Below are 21,393 nucleotides of genomic sequence, written 5' to 3'. Positions count from 1 at the left end.
AGGGATGGTTATGGGCTTGAGGTGGACCCTGCAGGTCAGGTATGTTCAAGTTGTATATGGATCAAGTTATGGGTACTCACAGTGTGGACAGAATTAAAACTGTCTAAAAGTGGATTCAGAAAGAGTATCTACACAAAATATAAGACACCATCATGTGATATTTTAACAGCATTAAAAACAAAGTTTAATTGTTACTGGTTTAACGTTTAAACATTAAATGCATCAATTATTTCTTAGATAGGTGCTTACTGGTGATCAGTTGTTCTAGCATTTTTCATGAATGCTTATTAATGACATCAGATCTCTGAGAAAACTTTCCATTAAATATTTGCTTTGGAAATAAATACAAAAGCATTTTAAAAAAGTGGAAATCCTTGCTATGAGAAACCAAAACATAATAGGCAAAGCTATTACCCTTGTAAAATTCTCTTTTTCCCCTCACAGCTGCCTACTCAGCTCTGGCTAAGGTTGGTGCTTCTGTTTTCAATATGCATTTCAGTTCCAGGCTAAATAAATTAATTTTAGAAGGCTCCATTGAAAACGTTTTCAAGATATAACTGGAGAATGCAGGAGTTGCATACACTGTTGAAGGGAGAAATCAGGCTTTACAAACAGCTGGTTAGAATAAAATCAGCACCTACTAGTTGTTTTTAATTTATCAATCTATTCAGTTCTTGAGCACTGTTTACAGATCAGCCACCACTGGCCTGGACTGAGAATAAGGATAGCTAAACTAGTTTTATTTTCCATGGAGTAGAATTCTTCATTTATTCTAATAACATTAATTAGAATTCTTCAGGATTTTAAAGGCTAGCAAAAATTAACTTCTTATTGATTAGCTAGTAAATACCTTAAGACTTGGATAGACAGATTAACTGTTTAACAGTTATCTGTTTAACTAGTAGGCTGCTACAAAACTCTGAACAATCTGGAGACTTTTCATGCAACAAATTCAGAAGAGCCTATGAAAACTCCTGCGTCATATCACATTTTCCAGCATTTTGTTTACAGTTTCGACAGCTTGAAGAGATTTAAACGTGTGGCCAAGCAGGATGCTCCAGTTGCATATCGGATCTCTTTCAGTATGCCAACCCATTCCTTCTTTTCATCATCATACCTGCAATTAAGAAAATAAGGTCAGAATGTAGCTTTGTCTAAGAAAAGGAGAATAATATTCAGGTTCCAAAGGCCTGCAGCAACCTTGTGCTGAGCACAGCTGTGGAAAGCTGCTTTTGTCCTCTAGAACAAGTATTCTTGTCCATGTGGGCTGACTTTTTCCTGAACCTTAAATCTCATTGTGGCCTGTTTCAAACTTCACTTCTCCTATAAAAGTCTCCACCTCCTGCAGATCCCTTCAGATTTTTTATTTTTTTTCAAATTTTTACATATGAAAGTGTTTATTATGGGCATCCTTTCTATGGTTTTGCCACTTAACACTCTTCAGTCTACCATAGCAATGGAAGAGTCACAGTAGAGACACAATGTTTCATCACTTCTACTGTGACTTAGATAAATAAATCTAGCAGACTTCTGCCTCAGAACAATTACTCATCTGACTATTAATACACATGTACAAACCTTTCTGTATGTGCAGACTATTGCATAAAAATGTCATAAACCAGAATGCTTTTATGGCACATTTAAAAGGCTAAACCTGCCAACAGAGACAGCAGCTTACTCTTTTACCACATATCACAGAATTGTTTAAGTTGGAAGGGACCCTTAAAGGCCACCTAGCCCAACTAGGGACACCTACAGCTAGGTCAGGTTGCTGAGAGCCCAATCCAGCCTGACCTTGAATGTTTGCAAAGATGGAGCTTCCACCATATATCTGGGCAATCTGTTCCAGTGTCTTACACCATCATTGTAAAAAAAACTTCCAGTGTTCAATCTAAATCTCCCCTCCTTTAGCTTGAAACCATGACCCTTGTCCTACCACATGAGACCCTGCTAAAGGCTAAAGAGTCTGCCGCCTCCTTTTTTACAGCCCCTGCTTTAGATACTGTAAGGCTGCTCTCAGGTCACCCCACAGACTTATCTTCTCCAGGCTGAACAGCCCCAGCTCTGTCAGCCTGTCCTCCTTGGGCAAGTATTCCATTCCTGGGATCATTTCTGTGGCCCTCTGGACATGCTCCAACAGGTCTGTGTCTCTCTTGTGCCAGGAACTCCACATCTGGGCAAAGCAATCCAGGTGAGGTCTCACCAATACAGAGCAGAGGGGCAGGGTCACTTCCCTCTCCCTGTTGGCAATACTTCTTTTGATGTACACCAGGGTACCGTTGGCTTTCCGGGCTGAGAGTGCATTGCTGGCTCATGCCAGGCTTAACATCCACCAGTACCCTCAACTTATTTCTGGGGAGTTTGCCATGACCCCTGTGTGAGACCTTGCACTTGGATTTATTGAACCTCATAAGGTTCACCTGGGCCCTCTGCTTGAGCCTGTCTAGGTCCCTCTGGATGGCATCCCATCCCTTGGGCATGTTGATCACAGCACACAGCTTGGTGTCATCCACAAACTTATTGAGGGTGCACTCGATCCCACTGTTGATGTCACTGATGAAGATTTTAAAGAGCACTGGTCTCAGTGCTGACCCCTGAGGGATACCACCTGTCACCGACTTGGTGCCGTACTGGTTATCCCGTATCACCTCCTTCTCTTCCATGTGCCTTAGCATACTTTCCAGGAGGATCTGTGTCATCATCTTCCTCAGCACTGAGGTAAGGCTGACAGCTCAGTAGCTCCTTTGGTCATCTTTTCTACCCTTCTTAAAAATGGTTTCTACACTGCTTTTTTTTCCAGTCACCAGAGACTTCACCTGACCACCATGACTTCAGTTATTGAGAGTGGCTTTGTGATTACATCAGCCAATTTTCTAAGGACTCTGGGATGCATCTCATCAGGAGCTTTCATGGATGATCAGGTTCCTCAAGCAGTTGCAAACCTGACCTTCACTTACATCCTTGCTCTATGGTAAAAGAATCTAAAGGCCACGACTCAGACCATTCAAATCATCAGCAGATTGAAATAGTTATATCCAAATCTTGCACGTGTCACTTTCTGACATTTTTATTTGTCAGCAAGTCCTTTGCAATCTATGTTACCGTTCATTTCTAAAGGTAAATGTATTATTATTGTTACTCCCTATTGTCTACAAAAATCATTGCCCAATAGAGCTTTCTATTAGGAAGGTATGATTCAAGTTAAACTTACTTCCATATGTCAGTGACTTCATTGGGTGCAAATTCTTTAGATTCAAGCTGAATCATTGCAAAGCCTCCGATAGCGTACAGAGATCCACTTAAGGTGACTAAACTGATAGAACTTCGCTCCTGGGGAAATTCAGGCACAATCTCCCACCTGAAGATAGATAAAAAGAAAAACATACATGTCAAATACACGTGAAATTTACTAAATGATAAGCAGCAAAATACAGCTCTGGTTAACATAGATGATGTTTTTCAGGACTGCCTGAATGAAATTGATTAGTAAAAGGAAAAAATGCTGAGATCAGTCATCACTGAGTTCATTTCTCCATCCCTGCAGGAACTTCATGCAGGAATGCAAGTCTTGGTACAATGGAATTATATCCATCTCCTCCCAGAGACCAGTTCTCACAGGTTTTGATAATTTTATTCTAATATCAGCTTCTGAACACCTTTGTGACCATCTCAAGATTTTAAATGCGCAGATGATGAAACATTTGCTTAAAAATAGCTTGAGCACTGCACTCACTTATTTGTGGTCAGATCAAAAGCTTCAACAGATGAAGTAAGGCCTTCTTCAGTGACACCACCAGCAATGAAAATCTTGCCTTTATGGATGGCTGTTCCAAACATTGAGCGAGCCACTTTCATTGGAGCCAGGTCTCTCCAGTCTCCTTTCTTTGGATTGTATACAAATACTCTATTAGTGCATTTTCTGGGGAGAAAAAAGAAAACTGATCATTTCTGATGGACTTTGGCTTCTTCCAAGTGAGACCTAGTTGAGGCAGCTTGTGTGTGTTTATGTGTTGTGCCTCTCTTCCTCTCCATGAGTTCCTCTCTCATATTTGACCTGGGGATGGACAAAAATTTTTACAAGTCTAAAAAGCACTTGTCACATCCATATAACTAAACCATACGTTAAATGCTACTTCCACTGGGCAGTAATTTCACTGTACCTTTCCCAGAGTGTTCTGCTAAGATGATCTTGTGGAGGAAATGTACAACAAAGGTTAAGGAAATAACTAAATTTACTAACAGACAAGAACAGGAATAGCATTATTTCCTAGTTAAACAAGTATGTATGTAAATGGACCAATGTAGCTTTCAAATATATTCAGTTGTTTTACAGTTCTAGTATGGAAACACAAAGAAAAAAAGGCGCAGTCTTTGCATTAGACAGTTTGAATCTATACAAATGAATATGCTCTGTAGTGGGAGGAGCTAAGGTCCCCAAATACTATCTGTTGTTCTCTTCCAGAAGAAAAAAAATACATTAAACAGATAATTCCTTCAGGCATCTAAAGAAAAGTCTTTTCATCTTTGGCCTGGTTCAATGAGAATCTAGACAGATTTGCTTGGCATGTTTAAGAACCTAGATTTTATGCTGTACATGAAAACTCTGGCTTGGAAAACGTCACTTTCACTCCGGTACAGCACAGGTGAACTCATTCTTATGAAAGCAAAGGAAGACCTGCTGGTAACTTTATCTATACTGCAGCTTCTTGTTCCTGTGCTGTACTTAAAATACTCATTTGTTTGAAGAAAATACTAGCACACACTAAGTAGCAGTAAAAGCTTTGTTTTGATTTGGTTTTATCACATGTTTAGGTATGAAAGGCACTACAGGTGAGGAAAAAAAAATGAAAAGCTGATAGAGTAGTTCCTTGGTACTTAGCATTTCTACCTGGAAGGAAATAACGCTTGTAGAGGATCCTTGTAACTGTGATGAACCTGTATGCAATTTCCCTTGAAGGAAGAAAAATAGCTAAAACAACTACTTGAGATTACAACTTACATGCAGTTTTACCTTATTGAGAAAAAGACTCAACCTGTAGACTACAACATCCTGCCTTCTGCCAAACTGTTAGTTAATTTAATGTAGAGATGTAAAAGTGGACAGCCTAATTTCTGAGTAAGGACATAAAATCTATAAAGGACCAACCAAATAATGTTCTAAATAATCATTAAAAGACTTAGAGACTTACTTATCATCAGTTTTTCCACCGAGACAATATATCAGTCCATTGTTTGAGATGGTAGCGTGGCCATATACTTTGATGGGTAGTTTTTTGATCTCACCCCATTTCATTGCCCTGGAACAAAGAATACTGCTGTTAGGCTCCTTCAACTAACAATGGGCTGTATGTATGTTCTCTTTGGGCAGAATTAAATGTTAAACATACACAGGGTCATAGCACAATACTGAATCTAGAGACTCCTCATTGCGAAGGTCCTTGCCTGCAATTACATAGATCTTGTCGTCTGACTCTCCCAGCCCGAAGAGACACCTGGCTGACGGCAGTGGAGGAAGGGCAACCCACTCACCAGCAATGCTATCCAGCTGAAAAAGCACCACAACAGAAGTGTTATCAAAGGCACGTAGTAAACATTCACATGACAAAACTGTTCCACAAATCTCTCAGTATCTCAACAGCTCAGCTGCTCACCTGAACATCATCCTCATCATCCTCACATGAACATCATCCCTCCCTTGGTGCACCTATTGAATGGTTATTTTTTACCCACCCATGCACTGTGACACTAGTATCCAGCAAATGCTACACAGCACTCTTTGCACCTGCTCACCCTCATTCCTCACAGTTTCTTTGCTTTTTTAACTTCTTCCTTGTTTAAAGGTCCACACTCTCTGGATTTCCTATGTGTTGGAAAGAATGTTTAGTTCTTCCTCTCTGAAGGAAACAAACACCTCTGCCATTCCACAACTCCACACTGAACAGGTTGTGCTAACTGCTACAGTGAGAGATGCCAGACATTATTAACAGTCTTGAAGCATTATATAGCAAATGGCACAGATGTTTAACGTGTAATCCCTAGAGCAAAAGAGGTGATGTTTCATCTCATATAGCTGCAAAAGCTCCTGACATTTCTGGATAAAGACTTTGTTCCTAAGCAAAAAGAGAGGCAGTGCAGCACCAGTGGCAATAACACTGATGTCATCCCTTCTGAAGTACTCCTAAAACTGTACTAAGGTGAAAACACCAAAAGAAAAGCAGCAGGAGGACAAAAGAAAAAACAAAACCAAAAAACAACAGAACATTATTTTCATAGAACTGGAATACTTCCTTGTTTGTGTTTTTGTTTTGTTGTTTTTAATCTGAGAACTTAAAATTCAACCTGGAATGTTCCCTAACATATGGTATTTTCTCTCTTCTGCTGCATATAGATTTACTTGATAATGTACAGGCAGAAAAGGTAAAATCTGTGTTGGCATGAGCATAAATGCATTTGATGTAAAGCGAGAAAAAGTTCATTCAAAGCAATCAGATCTGGGTTTAGCTCAGTGACGTCCTTTTTCTAGAAGTATGTTCCACAGCTGAGGTAAAATGCATCCCCCAGATTCGACAGCCCACTCCTATTGAACTAAATGTTCTACAGCAATGGTAAAGTGTAGTTCAAGGCTGTGGGTTGCCCCAGCAGCTAGATTTGGGTAAAGAGGTCAAAACATGCAGATCACAGCTGACAGCCTGCTTTCTGTATCAGCCTTGAAGGTGGCATCCGCACAGCTGATAGAGCAATAAACAATGTATCCTGCATTTTTGAGACAGTGGCAGCCTGGTTTTGTCCTGGGTTACCAGCTACAAAACCAAACGGCAACAGGTTGTAGTAACAGAGTAACAGGTGCATGACTAACAGAGAAAGGACCTTTAGGAAGTGAATGTGGGTATGACACCATATTAACATCTTACAGAGAGCAGCCAGATGAGTAACGCAGAAAAGTATTTTAACTATATGCAGTAATGGCAACAAGCAACTTTAAAGATGATTTATCTTTAATGATGAAGAGGAATCAGGATTTCAGGATATTAATTTAGACATACAACGTAGCATTCTGAACATTTAATCAGATTATAGGATCACTCTTGAAGTAGTTTTTCAGAGACGCCTGTCTAGTAGCCTCATTATTCAGCTCTGGATTACATCAATGTGGTTTATCTATGGGAAGAATACAGCTGTAACAAGTTCTGCACTTTACTGATTAGCATTTTTCACCCATAAAGGGACATGAAACAGTGCTAATCCCCCTCTAGCAACACGGCTTTCCTCTCACAGCTATGAAAAATTTTTGAAACCAGCTCTTTCCTAGTGTGTGAAATCAGCGAACCATAGCGCTATAAACACTCAGTATTGTCATTTTTAGGTATGTGAGGGCTTTAGGATCCTATCACTGACTGTCATTCTGTTTTGTTTCATATTGTCAAAAGACCTACTTTCACTAAAGGTCAGTGTGCCTAAAGACATACCAAGGCCAATAGCACACTGTATAATTCACCGTAAGATCATGTAGGCATTAAAAACCAGCATGTAGACAGACAGCTAAATATACAACAGAATTTGTCTGTAATGTAAGCACGCCAAATTATTATTTTGCTGCTTTTCTGAAATATGTCATGGAAGTTAGTTTGTGTTAATTGGCTTTATAAAGATTTATACACACTAACATTTTGCACTGGGTTGAAACACGGTAGTTAGTATAGTGACGTTGACAGTTTGCCAGAACAACCTTCTACCAATAAATTATGTTTTAGAATGCCCTTAGGCTTTCAAATGTAAATGCAACAAAAGGGCTTGTGAAATTTTAGTGAAAAAGTGATATTTAAAATACAGATATTATTCTGTCATAAAAATAATTCACAAACAAGACAAACATTATATCTATATATATTATATCTATATATGAGTTACTCCTTCTTGAGATCTTACCCAGGGTTTGATCTTGAAAGAGAAGATACAAGTCCCTCTATTTATCTCCATGAGACAAGAAGAGCTTTCTATTGGAACACCTCCCCACTAACCATACAGAGACATGACAATTCACTTGCGCAGACTCTAAGTACTTTCCAATAACTCTAATAAGCACTTACCACAACAATAATAATTAGAAAGCTTATACCTGAAAGAAGTATGATTGGAAAGGCTGATCTTTGTTCTCCTCTTCCACATACAGTCCTCCAACGATGTAGACCTGATTTTGTTTGGTGACTATACTGGAATGGTTTCTGGGAATCTGTTCTGCCAGGGCTGCCAGGTAGCATTCATTTTCAAGAGGATCATAAGCTACCGCAGCAGTGTCATTAACCAGAAGAATTAGGTCTTTGACAAACATGCCGTGCCTGGGAAGGTCATTTAGGTAGCCCGGCAGTAAATCTTCATCTCCTACATCACCATTCACTTCCCCTTTGTTCGACTTTTCTTTATTTTTGCTAGAGTCAGGCAGTTTTCCAGCATACGCATCCTTAATAATCTTTACTTTTTTCTGAAGATCTGAGTTGCTTTTAATTATATCATCCTTCTCAACATGTTCTTTGAAATATTTTTCTGGCATAAGACGAAAACGTATGCAGTCAAAAATTTCTCCTAGGCTCTTTACCCTGTTCTCCTTGTCTGACCGGACCCATCTCATTACTGCTTCAAATACCAGTTCTTCCTTCTCTACATTTAAGCTGTCAGGTGAAATAACGGAGATAAGTTCATTTGGTGCAAGCTGCAGGAAGTCCTCTTCTTTGCAGATCTGCACAAAATGATCTGAAACAAAATCACGGGCAGAAAATGCAAGTCTTGGGCAATCAAGCAGAACACCTAATCGAAGGATAGCCAGACAGTTACCGACAGCAAGCCTCTTCTGAAGATAGGAGACACACACGGTGAATACAGAAGGGATCTGGAAGCGGCTGGCCAAAGCAAAAATATCTTGCACGTTAGAATCATTAAGATCAATAGTTGCTGAATAAAGGTATTTGATGATCATATCCAGGATGTTGGGGTCAACATTATCTAGAACTACCTCCTTCTTTTTCTCTTCATTTTGCTCAGATAAGAAATACTCACGAAAATAAGGGCTACATGCTGACAGAATCAATCTGTGGCAAGGCAGACTTCTGTCACCAGCTTTTAGGGAGCAATCTACAAATTTTTTCTCTTCCAGGAGTTCTTTGAGGCCATCCTGAAGAAGGGTGGATTGGTAAAGTCTGAGTTCCTCAGTCAGTTCCCTTTGGGAATCCATTTTGCAAATACTTGGGGAAGGGAGGGAGCAAAAAGCTTGTGCTGCTGTCTGCCCAAATGTCTGTCTGTAAAAAAGACAGACCAATGTGCTTTGCCCTGCCTGAAGCCTCTGCAACTTAATCTCACTAGCTAAATATAGGTACCTACTCTTACAGGTCGGAATTTAAGATGCATGGTTTGGAAAAAAATAAAGAGTTGTTCTCACAGCTGTCAAAGACTGAAAGAAGCAACTGTTGCTTTTACTCACTGTGGTCAGGTTTTGCCATCACTCTCCACATTTAATCAGTGAGATTACTTGCAATGTAAGAAATTATTTGACATGAGTAAGGACGGCAGAATGTGACCCTCAGTGAGACAGCTATGAGCAAAATCATAAACATACACTTTATCAATATTCTCAATACAAGTGTTGCTAATCAACTTGTCAGCTGCAATTAGTTTACTTTGTCAGAATGTTACTTTCTACAGTGCCTTGCTACAGATTTTAAATGAGATATTTTACTATATAAATTATCTCTATCCTAAAATAATTTTTATTACATACCTCACACCAGCATTTTTAAGATAGAGATAATAAAACTTAATTTTGAGCTGCTTCTTAACACTGATTTGGTTGTATTTATTTAGAAACAAACAGTTCTTAAAGTATAAAATATCCAGGTAAAGTTTTTAACAGTAATTGAAAATTAGGTCTACCTCTCACCTCCGATCATTCTGCATTTCAGATCATTTATAAACATCACCAGTCCCTTCACATCTGATTACTTTAGAAACCATATTAGCTGCTGTACAACTAAACTGAAAACAGTACCTAAGAAGTAGAACAGACAAGAAAAAACAAAACAAACCGCAATACGACACACATACACTATTTAATAGATGCTAACAAAGCCAATTTTTTAAATCTCAGTTTAAGGTAAAGGATGCAAATTAAGTAGCTTAAGAACTGTGAATTTAGAATGATTATGCATATGGTAAAAATTCACAGTTTAGACTGGGAGCATAAGGTGGTAATACAAAGGAAATCTGAAGCTGTTTAATACACCTTAATGAAAGACTGTACTTAACTCAGAGTATGCTTTTTACCCACATAGTACATATTTTTCTTTGAATGTAATGGAACAGGACAAAAATGCAAGATATACAGTTATAACATCACTCAAGTTTATTGAAATCATGGTTTATTTTCAACCATATTGAAATATGTACCTTGAAAGATGCACTACAATCACCACAATTATATTTTATGCCTTACTATAACAGTCAGCTGCTAAACAACAGCTGAATGGACAGCTCATTTGACTTTTTCCACTTATAGAAAATACTACAGAGGTCTGATCTCCCTAGAAAACGTAACAGCTGCATCTTCCCATCAACAATAAATGACTCATTTCTAACACATAACACCATAAAGGTCTAATGACTCAGACACAGAATCTATTTATGTGAGTGCTTAAAAAAAAAAAAGAAAAAAGGGCTCTGACAAAGAAAAAAAAAAAAGAGAGAGAGAGAAATAGAACATGGCTTGATAGCAGGGTTACAATAAAGTACCTGGAACAATGTATGAAAAACTCTTCATAAATGATGAGATGTGAAAACTAATACCTGAAACGGTATTGCTTTTTGTCAAAAAGCTGCCAGTATCACAACACCGGCTCAATGACACAACCAACATAGATACAAAGGGTTGTACATTTTGTAAATCCATGCTGCACAGAATGAAACAAATTATGGAAATCTGACTCAATTATATTGGGAAAGTATTTGCTGTGTAAAAATATTTGAGTACTTTAAGTTGAGCATAAAACTGTATGCTATATACTGCATTACCAAAATGGTAGAGGTTTCCTTTTCTGACAGAAACTGGTGGCTGAAACAAGAGGATGGACCCTGTGCTTTTACAGGAAGAGGCTCACTGCTCTGATTCAATCAAAAAAGTTCATAAATCCACGACACACGCTAAAATCACCTGGGGTATTGGTGTGCCAGCAGCAGCCAGGCAACCACAGAGCAGAACTAAAACACGTATTGCACAGCATTTTAGCAGTCATGGTCGTGTGCCATAAAATGGTAGCTGAAACAAAACGACAGCCATCGTTCCTACAGCAGCTTTTATACCTTCCTACATTTTGAATAATCTTTATGACATATTCTTAGTTCACACTCTACAATATTTGCCTGTTTTGGGTTTGTTTTTTTTTTTCTTTGTTTTTAAACTTTGGTATGTTCTTTTGCTGCCACTCTTGTATTGTTCAATAAACCACAGATCTCACAAAATCAGCAGAGTCTTTCATTGGGTGGGAAACACTACGTAACCATCTAAATTAGGTCATTACTTCCCAGAGTCCCTGCAGCGTGAATCCATCCTTTAGCTTCTCTACTGCAAGTCCTAGTTCTTCTGAAAACACAGGCTCCCGATCATGTTGCTTTTGAATGTGCAAGACGTTGAAGACAGAAAAATAACATACTTTTAATTATCCAATTTATAACAACACAAATCTAACAGTATGAAAAGAAGCATGTTCTTACCTTGTTTTCATCAGCAAAGTAAGCCTGTAAAAGAAAGAAACAAGAAAAACAACACAGTTTAAATACAAGCTTGCTAGTAACGCTTTGGGTGAAAATTGGTAAATTTTCTTCAAGAAAACGATTACGTATATTTTATTTTTGTTTTATAAACAAGATCAAAGTACCTCCCATGTTGAAATCAATTACAAAAGGGTTTAATCAATTACAAAAGAAGTTAGGGACTGTTTTCATTAAATAACATCAATCTCTGAATTCTCCAACATAATAAACAAAGATTTAATAATCATAAAGTTTTCACATTGCATTTGTTACGCTAACAAATACTTCTTAGGGAATAAAATTTTAATCAGCATCAAGCTAACAGCATTTTAATACTGTCTGCTACATATGCAGCAGCATTACTCAGTTTTTAAAAACTGTGACATATAATGTGTACACGGTATTAAAATGCAATCAACATCACTCTCAGTATAAGAAATGAACACAGAGTAACTACACAGTTAAGCAGTTTTCTACTCTTTCATGTAGGACTGTGAAAATTATACTGTCTTTCCAGTTCTGTGTGGAATTAAGACTCAAACTCTGAAAATATCTGCAGCCCTGTAAGTCTCTGGACCAGCAGGTGATAGATCTTTGTATTTGTGAAGAAGAACCTGAGCTTTAATTCAGGTGACAAAGCCATCAAGAAAACAAGCAAAATCTTCCTTTAAGGAAAAGGTCTTCAACCATGCTGAAGACATGGTTATGGATAGCATGTGAACACCTTTTCCCTGTGAAATCAAACGAACCAGGTCTTTCTGGGTTGCAAGTAAATTTGGATATTCCTAGAAGGAAAATCATTAAGTTTCTGGACAGCCTAATGCATTTAACTGTATTTTTATTATTTTAATATTTGTATTATTTTAATATTTATTATTCAATACAGGGAGAGAGGGAGAGGGATGCTAATACCATTTTCTAAACTGGTAAAAGCAGGTGTGCAACAGTTGGCAGGATTGGCTCAAAATTATTGTTGCTTTTCTAAAAATCTTTTAAATGTGAATCTCAGACGAGCAGTTGAATGTACAGATGCCAACTCTTAATAATCTGTTCCAAGAGGAGAAAGAGTTTTTTTAATGCAATGTATTTGACTGTACTGCGTGACTAATCATTATCTTAATATGTGGAAAAACGACGTATATATGTATATATGTATGTATATTTATTTATTTATAAAAAGCAAGTATTACCATCTACTCCTGTTTATTCTGAATAATAGTTTGTGCTAAGATTAAAAAAACATACCCCAAATAAATGCACACAGTAATCAGGACTTTGAATAAAAAGCATGTAGGTGTGCTTAAATGCAGAACGTTTAGTTGCAGCTGATTAAAACCGTACGCCTCTTATATTTGAATATAAACTTCTTTCCTCCCATCTCTGTAGAGAAGCTTACCACAAAAGCATCTGTCTGTCCACTGGGTTCTATTTCCACATCATCTTGAACCTGCTCCACTGTTAGGTCTTCAAGAGATTGAGGCTAGAAGTTAGAATGCTGAAGTAAATAAATCCATATATCCAATACACATTTAATGTATTTTTGTTACTGCTTGCTAACATAATATCGCATCTAATTTAAAACAGATGAATAGTCTACCTTTTCTTCCATTTCATAATCCACTCCAAATATAGGGTTAGCTGAATAAACTTTGTGAAGTGAATTAATTTCTTTCACTGCCTCCTGTAGTTTCTCCACAGGGTCTATTTTAAAACCAAGTACATATCCTCCACTCTGTGTAACAGAGAAAAAAAAGATGTCTATTATTGCTTATTATTTGAACAACTCCTTCTCATTCCTCCCCCAGTGAGGATTTGTAGTTTAATGACAGCAAATTTAATTTTGATAATAAAAACATCACCTGTATTTTGGTATCTCAGTCTGCCACTAAAACCAGAAGTGAAACAAAAAACAGAGATAATGCTTCTTTATGTGATAAATAAGCTTTAAACTGTTAGCCCATTAGATAAACGGGTAACAAACATCTTACATAGAGAAACAAGATCTAAGCAAGGTGGGAGAAGTTACAAAGTGATATATTGATTTATTCCTAGCTACACAGCAAGTGCTTAGTCCTTGAGATCATTGCTAAATAAAATGTTAAATTATATATACAAGACTACCTATTTATTAATTTATCATTAAAATCATTTCTGATCGAGGTCAAATTGAAGAAAAGTGATTTTCTTTCTTAGAGCAAAGCACACATAGTTGAGAAAGACTAAAAATAGTGGTCTTGCTTAAATACAGAATTGGGTCTCAAAGATAATCTGTCAGAAAACAGTCTATAAGAGCTAAATACTTTGAACTGGTCAGGCTGGTTTATTGTTGCTTTGCTTAGAGACACCGTAACTCACAACAGCCACGTTTACCTGAACATACTGACATTTCAAGAGGTGTGTAGATAAATTTTTTAAAGTTGTCTTTTAATGGCCACACAGAAGAAAGGGGCTTAAAAGCAGTACTGTAACATTTTATATACACAGCTGGCTAATTCTGAAAACTGCTACTAAAAGGCTAATAAAGCTTCTTACCTGCTGAGAACTCTCTATCACAAGAGCCAAGCCAAACTTTGAGTCTCTTACTTTTATTGAACGCTAGCGGTAAAGAGGTTAAAACAAACAAACAAACAAAATAAAACATTAAAAACTGTTTTGGAAATACCAGAGGGTGTTTTTAAGAACATTATTAATTTTTAACCACTGTAGTAATTGTTGTTATACCTCTTGGAAGCCTGGCTACCAGCATTCACTCTATTTCAATTCTGAAACAGTAAAGCCTCAGGAAAAGTGTTTTATCTAAAGTATAAAGAGTTCATTTCTGAACATCAGATTTGCAGCTCATTAGTCTCAGGACACGGAGCATAAGAGTAAATAGTTTGGAAATTAAAAATACAAGCCATTCCTCATCTCATCTCATGTTGCTAATGAAAGCTTCCAATTCATCTGGACGGAAAAGAAATCCACCCTGTAGATAATGCTGGTAAGACCAAATTTCTCCCTGACACTGGGACATGAAATACTGGGTCAGTGTGAGATGGGAGCATTAACTGAATACCAGAACGTATCCCATTTCGTTTTGAAAATGGCTGTTTTAAGATACTTACAATTTGTAGATATGGTATGCTGACATTAAAGCTGTCATTCATATTTGCATGCCAAACTATTCTCACGTTAGTAACAAAAAAGGTTCCCAAATTTCCCTGTTAAAGAAAAGGTATGTTAGAGCTGCTTTGAAATACTGAGCCTTTTCTCCCCATTAACACGATGATTACTGATAACCTGTTTATCACTAGCAGGGTAGCTTTCCAATCAATGCAATAAAAGTCTGATCCTTTCCCACGGAAACCAGTGAAAATGCTATTAATGACTGCTAGGAAGCAAGATCCCATCTTTAAAGCATACAACACCCAAGTTGAAAATCACTTGGGAGTTCCTACTGCTGCAGCAAAGCAGTATCAAATCACAGCACAGCAGACCTAACGAGAGTGCATGGAGCGTCTGAGAGTGTTCTTAACTGTACAGATCTGGAATTGGCATACAGAGTAAGTATAATGGCATGTGGGTTAAACTTAGTCAATTGTGTAGATGTGTGCCAAGGGAACGAGGAGGAAAGAACTTTTTAGCTTGTCAGGATGAATCCTGTTTCCATTCTGGACTAAAGCTACACAGACAAAAATAACAGCTCCCATTTTGTTTCACAGCTCTGAATAGTACTTGTAACTAGTTCCATGTATAATAATGGAAATATTTTTAATTTCCTCCTTCATTATTGCACATTTTAAGACATAGATTCCCATTCCAGTATTTTCAATTTCCAGTAATCAAAAGACAATATTGTCTTACAAAGTAGTCAAGGCTGCAAGTAAACATAAAAACACGCAGCAGAGCACTTTGGAAACAGCAAGATTGTCTTTCAGGATGATACAGAGCTTTACACTCATAAATATCTTTTATTAACAGGAGCTGCATATCTAGTTCCTTGCACATTAGCTGAGTCATATAGACTTTGGTCTGCCAAGAAGAGAACTTTGTTGTGCTGAGTGGTAAATATGTGAAGTCAGCTTTTTGTGTGCAATGGCTAGTGAGCTTAATTAAGGGTATTGCCTCTGAGGTTGCAAAACTATAGTAGTACAATTGCTAGATAAAAGCCAAAACATTTTAAGTTCATTGCAGTCAACACAGTCTCATTTTTCACTTTACCTGGTCACTTGATAAATTCCACACTCCGTTGATTTTATCATATATTTGTTCTTGTGGCAACAACCTCAGCTGCTTGTTCTGAATCAGTGCACTTCTCAGCTTCAGATCACGATACATTTTTGAAGTTTCATAAGCTCTGAAAAAGTAAAAAACACCAGGTTAACAACAGTGTTAAATGTTACATATTTTCAACTTTCCTTGTACAGAAACAAGAGTACCACTAAATCTTCGTCAATGTAAACTGCTGCGTTTCAGTTCCCCTTATTCAAATTAGTTTTAAGCTTAGAGGTTTTTTGTTGTTGGTTTAACATCTGTTTGAACTCCTGTACTGTTCATGTTAAAATGTTTCTTTTCCTTAAGACTGTCATCTCTCAACCTGTGCTGCAAAGCATAAATTCCTCCCACATACACATACACCAAAAATCATTTATTTTTCATTGCTAGTTAAGTCACAGACATCTAATGATAAGTACTCACAACACAAACATCTAACAATATGTACTCCATAGCTCTTAAATAGAAAGCAACAGTAATGTACTGTGCACACGGTCATTCAGGTGGCTTACTTTTAGGTAGGAAAGAAACATTCATCTCAAGTCAGTGTTTTAGTCAGAGTTAAATTCTGTTTAGAACTCCCATTTCCATTACATTGTCAACAATCACAGACATGGATTACAGACAGAAACATTGAATCAAAAATGCATGCTTTAGTTAGTTGGGTTTTTTTCTTTTTTTGTAATTTCCTCAGTTTATACTCAAAGGGTGAATGCTTCAGCCCATGACTGCTACTGACATACATTAATTCTCTTTACATGCAGTTATCTAGTATAATTTGCGAGCATCCTCTCTCCTCTTTCTAAAGATTCTGTTGTCCTCTTTTGGAAAGGTTTTGTCAATGTTAAATATGGACCGTGTACCAACAGCAGTAATCCCATGTATTTAATCCAGGGAATTTCACAAGTGAACAAACACTATTTTAAGTATGATACCTGTGCACAGCAATAACTGAAGTGAAGAGTCTGGGACTCCCAGGAACAACATTGGTAAATATGAACTCAAATCGTGTATTATTACATTTAGTCAATATGTACAGAGCTTCTGTCTGTCCCCGTAATTTCTGTAAGGAAAATTCGAAATTTAATATTTCGACAGTATTGTAAGGCCACACATCCTGTGGTTTAATCCTGACTCTACCACTGACTCTACAATCCTGACTCTACTACTGTTGTCTGGTGATCTACTGCTGTCCTGCATTTCTTTCTTTTTCCACCTGCACCAGGAACTAGCATTTCCATCAGCAGAACTGATGAAGCCTGTCTGCTATACATTTGTAGTATTTGCTTCTTATTATCCAGAGTCACCATCCTTCTTTTTGCTCCCCAAATACCCTGGCTCTGCATCCTGTCTGCTACCTACCTCAGTAGCTGTGCCATGGGAATTGGAGAGTTGTGCCATCCAAGGGTGATGAGTGTGTTGAGCAGCCATGCCGTACACAGACCAATTGGTAAGCTGGCACCTACCATGTGGCTGGCTGAGGAACCTACAAAATCTCCCTGCTACTTCTTTGCTGCTTGCCAAACAAATGGCTTCACAGTTGTATGCAATCAGGCTATGCATTTGAGAGCTTTCACAAAAGTACTGTTTCTAGATCCTTGTTAGCTGTAGACACAACAAACCAACAGGCATTTCACTTATCAAGAACAGAGAAAAATCACCAGACTGTGATTACACAAGCTTTACTGCCCTAGGGAACTGACTAGAATCATGCTCCTAGATAAATATGTGAAACTCTCCCAAACTAAATTCCTTTATTGCTTTTTCTGCAAGTAAACGTTCAGATTAATACACTGCAATAAATAACAATAACAAACTACACCTTCTTTCACTATTTTAAGAAGTACTGTTTGAAACTTACTGAGTTGGCAGTTCTTGTAGTTATATTTATAATGCAGTTGTAACCAACAGCTAAATGGGAAGGGAAAAAAAAACAAAACAAAAACAGTTTTGAGAAAAACTGGTACTCCAAATTATGAAGCACAATACCAAGTTTTGCAGCTTTAGGTGCTGTTCTCAAGAATTTCATACTGTGGTTAACCATCCGGGCTCTCATAATAAAATCAAAGACCTCAGGAAGTCATCTGCTCCAATGCTGTTCTCAAAGCAGAACTAATTCCATCTGGATGCTCAAGGTAGCGTTCAGCTCAGTTTCGAGTATTGCCAAAGAAGTAAGGAGGTATTTCCAAATCTGAATATTTCCAAAGCCACTCTGGAGCATTGTACTGCTGTCTGTTTGCCATTGTGGTGAACATTTTTATTCTAATATCTAATGAGTTTCCCTTGTTTCAACTGTTTATTGATGCCTCTCATCCTCAAAAAAAAAAAAAAAAAAAAAAAAAAAAAAAGAGAAATGGGATTTGCTTCTGCAAGATTTGCATTTCCAAAAGCTCAGTTCTGGCAGCATGTCTGTGCTGTGCACTTGTGCAAGCGCACATCGATGAGAGAACATACAGAAGAACAACCAGTCAGAGACCATTTGCACTGCTAAGGAGCAGAACAGATTGCATTACTGACTGGCTTTCAGGAACTGAGCACTGGAAATGAGCTGGGTACTGAGTATAGTGCACCTTGGCCCCACTCCAGCAAACTAAATACCAGCAAACTAGCTGGCTACTCACACAGTTAAAATCACACGCTTATTCAGAGCTCACAATAGTAAATTTGGAAAAGTAGGTACTTCTGGGGAATAAAAACTGTATGTGAATTAAACAGGCAGCAACAGGAGGTTTAAGTAATGCAAATTAAGAAGAAACTCAAAATTTAGGCAAAAAAAAAAAAAAAGTTCCAGACAGGTTAAACAGGAGATATGCTAAAACACTCTTCAATTCCTGTCCTGAGAAATTGCCACTGAATATTAATATTCTGCAGTGAATTAAAGTAACAGTTTCCATGCAACAGACAGATTCACCAGTAGCAGTTTATTTCAGACCGTACAGAAACAGCAGACCAAGATTTTAGTATTCTGTAGTGCAACCTATTGTATTGTGTATTGTGAATGTACTGCACACCACACAAAGGAAACAGAACATTTTCAATCATTTAAAAGGAGATAATACTTACACAGGTTAACTCTGGGCAATGACAATGAGCGCCAAATAATCCTCAGATTTGTCACAAGCAGTCTGCCTGGAAATAAAGGGTGTGAAGGGTTTTAATCTGAATAACTACCATTAAAGTAAACATTCCTTTCTGTGGTAAATATTTACCTCTAGTTTTTGCAACACCATCATATTCCCTCATCTTGACAGGAAGAAGGAAAGCAGGATGTCTCTGGAGGACAATCTTTAATCATCCTCCGCTTCCCTAATTTTAATACCAGGAGAGGAAATCCAGCAAAAAGGAACAAATGAATCTTTATTTATACCAGCATTTCTCAAAACCAAACAGTCATGGATTCCATATCTACCTGATTAGTAAAAAAGCAGAGACACAATTACTGCACAACTGCTCTGGGAAAGAAGAGACAGAGAGTGCATTAAGTGCTCAGCTGGCTTTGCAAATAACCTCATCTCTTCATGCCACATGCATGAACTCTTTCAACTCTGTGTTCTGCACAGAAGCACATCCAGGCCCTGGAAGTGTTGCTGAGCATGTTGGCTGCCCTACACGCCTACAGCTCCCATAATCGAATGAGATACTATTTGAAAATAGTCCCAGCAGAAACAGATCTGTGAAACAGGAAGGTTTGTTCTCTGACACCGATGCAGAGTAACTATTAGGAAAATTACAGTTTTCCTGAGCAAGTAGTTACCTCTGTCTCCATTATTTCCTTTGGTATCTTCAATAGACTCCAGGCAGTCTATAAGGACTTCTCCAGGCCTCATTTTCATTTGTCTGAAAAAGAACCGAAGAAGAAATACATTTCTCCTCCCAGGGAAGGCCATTTCTATTTCCTCACTCGCTTCCCTTTCCTCTTCCCCTTTGCTTGGTGCATCACCGTACAGAAAGCTCACATATTCACCCCCACACACAAATCAACCACACGCACCCGAAGCTGTTATTGCCACGCAGAGCACGTGAAAAATACCAACGCCTTTATTTTTAAGTTATTTTTAAGTTTAAGTAAATAAACGCGTGAGAGTCGTGACAAACCAACTGCAGCTGAACACCGGCAGGGGGCGCTGTGAGAGCAGGGCGGAAAAGCCAAGAGCCGCTCTCGCGGATCTCCATGTCTCCTTCCGTACCTTTCTGCGCTCCGTCCTGGAGCCAGGCTGAGGGCACACAGAACTACCAGGTCCCAAGAAGCGAATTCCCTTTCCCTCCGCAAGGCACACGTTTATTTTGACTTCCCGACCCCAGACAACAACAAACCCCCTTCCCCCAACCGCCCCGCTAACAGCTCGGTTTGGGTGTCAGATTTAGCAGCCCACAGCGCCACCTGGCGGCGCACACACGGAGCCGCAGCTCACCCCGCCGCCTCTTCCCGCCCCTCCGCGTCACGTGACCGAGCAGCCATTACAGCCACAGCATCCCAGCGCGCACCGCGCCGCTCAGAGCGGCCTCACCCAGTTTAGCGACAGATAACGATAAACTGCGGCGCCCCGGCCGGGTCCCCACAGCCCCCGCTGTAAGGGCGGTGCAGGCAAACATCACTCACTGCGGGGAGATGTCGAAGCGGACATCTCTGTCCTCCCACAGCACGTCAAGCACGGCGCTCATAGCTGCCCGCCGCTTCGCTTCCCTCTGGCGAGACCTCGCGCCGCCCTGGCAACGGGGGCGGTGTCGCGCGCTCCCGCGGCGCTCGTGATTGGCTGCCGCTCCGGAGGGGGCGGTGCCTGTTTTCCCGCCCCGCCCCGAGCTCCGTGAGGCGGCCGGAGGCGTTTTGGCGGGAAGGGCGTGTGTGGGCGTTGTGTGAGGGACGGGCGGGCGCCTCGGGCACCGGGTGCGGCTTTTCCTCGCGCCGTAGATGTGTCTGGTACAAGGTAACGGCCGCACTGTGGGTGAACTCGAGCAAAACCAACCCTGTGAAGCTGGTAGATGTAAAATGTGTGAAAGTTGGTGAATTACAGTTTAAAATATATATATTTTTTAATTTGGTTGTATTCAAGTACTTATAATTTAGAATAATTTGAAAAGTGTAACCAGACGAACATGCTCTAGCTGTAGCAATTTAGGATTGCTACATCCCCTCCCGAATAAGCAAACTCCTTCCAAAACCGCGTATCAGTACGGGCTGGGGCTGGCCTGCTGAACGGCAGCTCTGTGGAGAAGGCTGCGGGGCGGGTCCTGTACTGTGCTCCTCAGTGCGGAGGAGAGCAGGAGCACAGCCAGCAGGGGGCTACGGAACGATGAAGGGACCCGAGCACCTCTTCTGTGGGGAGAGTTTGAGGGACAGGTGGTTTA

At 39.1% G+C, this 21,393-nt stretch overlaps 2 protein-coding genes across 3 annotated transcripts; both read right to left on the bottom strand.

Moving 5' to 3' along the window:
* Nucleotides 1-336: 336 nt before the first annotated feature.
* KLHL41 (kelch like family member 41) lies at nucleotides 337-13,441 on the bottom strand. 2 transcript variants are annotated; one of them, XM_072342203.1, is made up of 9 exons: nucleotides 13,391-13,441; nucleotides 13,190-13,273; nucleotides 11,755-11,778; nucleotides 8,117-9,290; nucleotides 5,388-5,545; nucleotides 5,190-5,297; nucleotides 3,734-3,919; nucleotides 3,212-3,358; nucleotides 337-1,117 (listed from the first exon to the last, which is right to left on the bottom strand). In XM_072342203.1, the coding sequence occupies exons 2-9, from the start codon at nucleotides 13,198-13,200 to the stop codon at nucleotides 1,006-1,008; spliced, it is 1,920 nt and encodes a 639-aa protein (XP_072198304.1). In that variant the 5' UTR covers nucleotides 13,201-13,273; nucleotides 13,391-13,441; the 3' UTR covers nucleotides 337-1,005. The 2 variants fall into 2 exon arrangements, with proteins under 2 accessions (XP_072198304.1, XP_072198305.1); XM_072342204.1 differs by lacking the exons at nucleotides 11,755-11,778; nucleotides 13,190-13,273; nucleotides 13,391-13,441 and adding an exon at nucleotides 9,929-10,067.
* On the bottom strand, nucleotides 10,083-20,763 carry BBS5 (Bardet-Biedl syndrome 5). Its single transcript, XM_072342205.1, has 12 exons — nucleotides 20,648-20,763; nucleotides 19,802-19,884; nucleotides 19,111-19,176; nucleotides 17,909-17,958; nucleotides 16,983-17,110; nucleotides 15,994-16,129; nucleotides 14,898-14,993; nucleotides 14,326-14,388; nucleotides 13,391-13,525; nucleotides 13,190-13,273; nucleotides 11,755-11,778; nucleotides 10,083-11,651 (listed from the first exon to the last, which is right to left on the bottom strand). The coding sequence occupies exons 1-12, from the start codon at nucleotides 20,707-20,709 to the stop codon at nucleotides 11,550-11,552; spliced, it is 1,029 nt and encodes a 342-aa protein (XP_072198306.1). The 5' UTR covers nucleotides 20,710-20,763; the 3' UTR covers nucleotides 10,083-11,549.
* Between the last annotated feature and the right edge of the window lie 630 nt (nucleotides 20,764-21,393).

This window comes from Excalfactoria chinensis, chromosome 7 (genome assembly GCF_039878825.1).
Source record: "Excalfactoria chinensis isolate bCotChi1 chromosome 7, bCotChi1.hap2, whole genome shotgun sequence".
Lineage (NCBI taxonomy): Eukaryota > Metazoa > Chordata > Aves > Galliformes > Phasianidae > Excalfactoria > Excalfactoria chinensis.
This window is presented reverse-complemented; position numbering and strand designations above follow the sequence as displayed.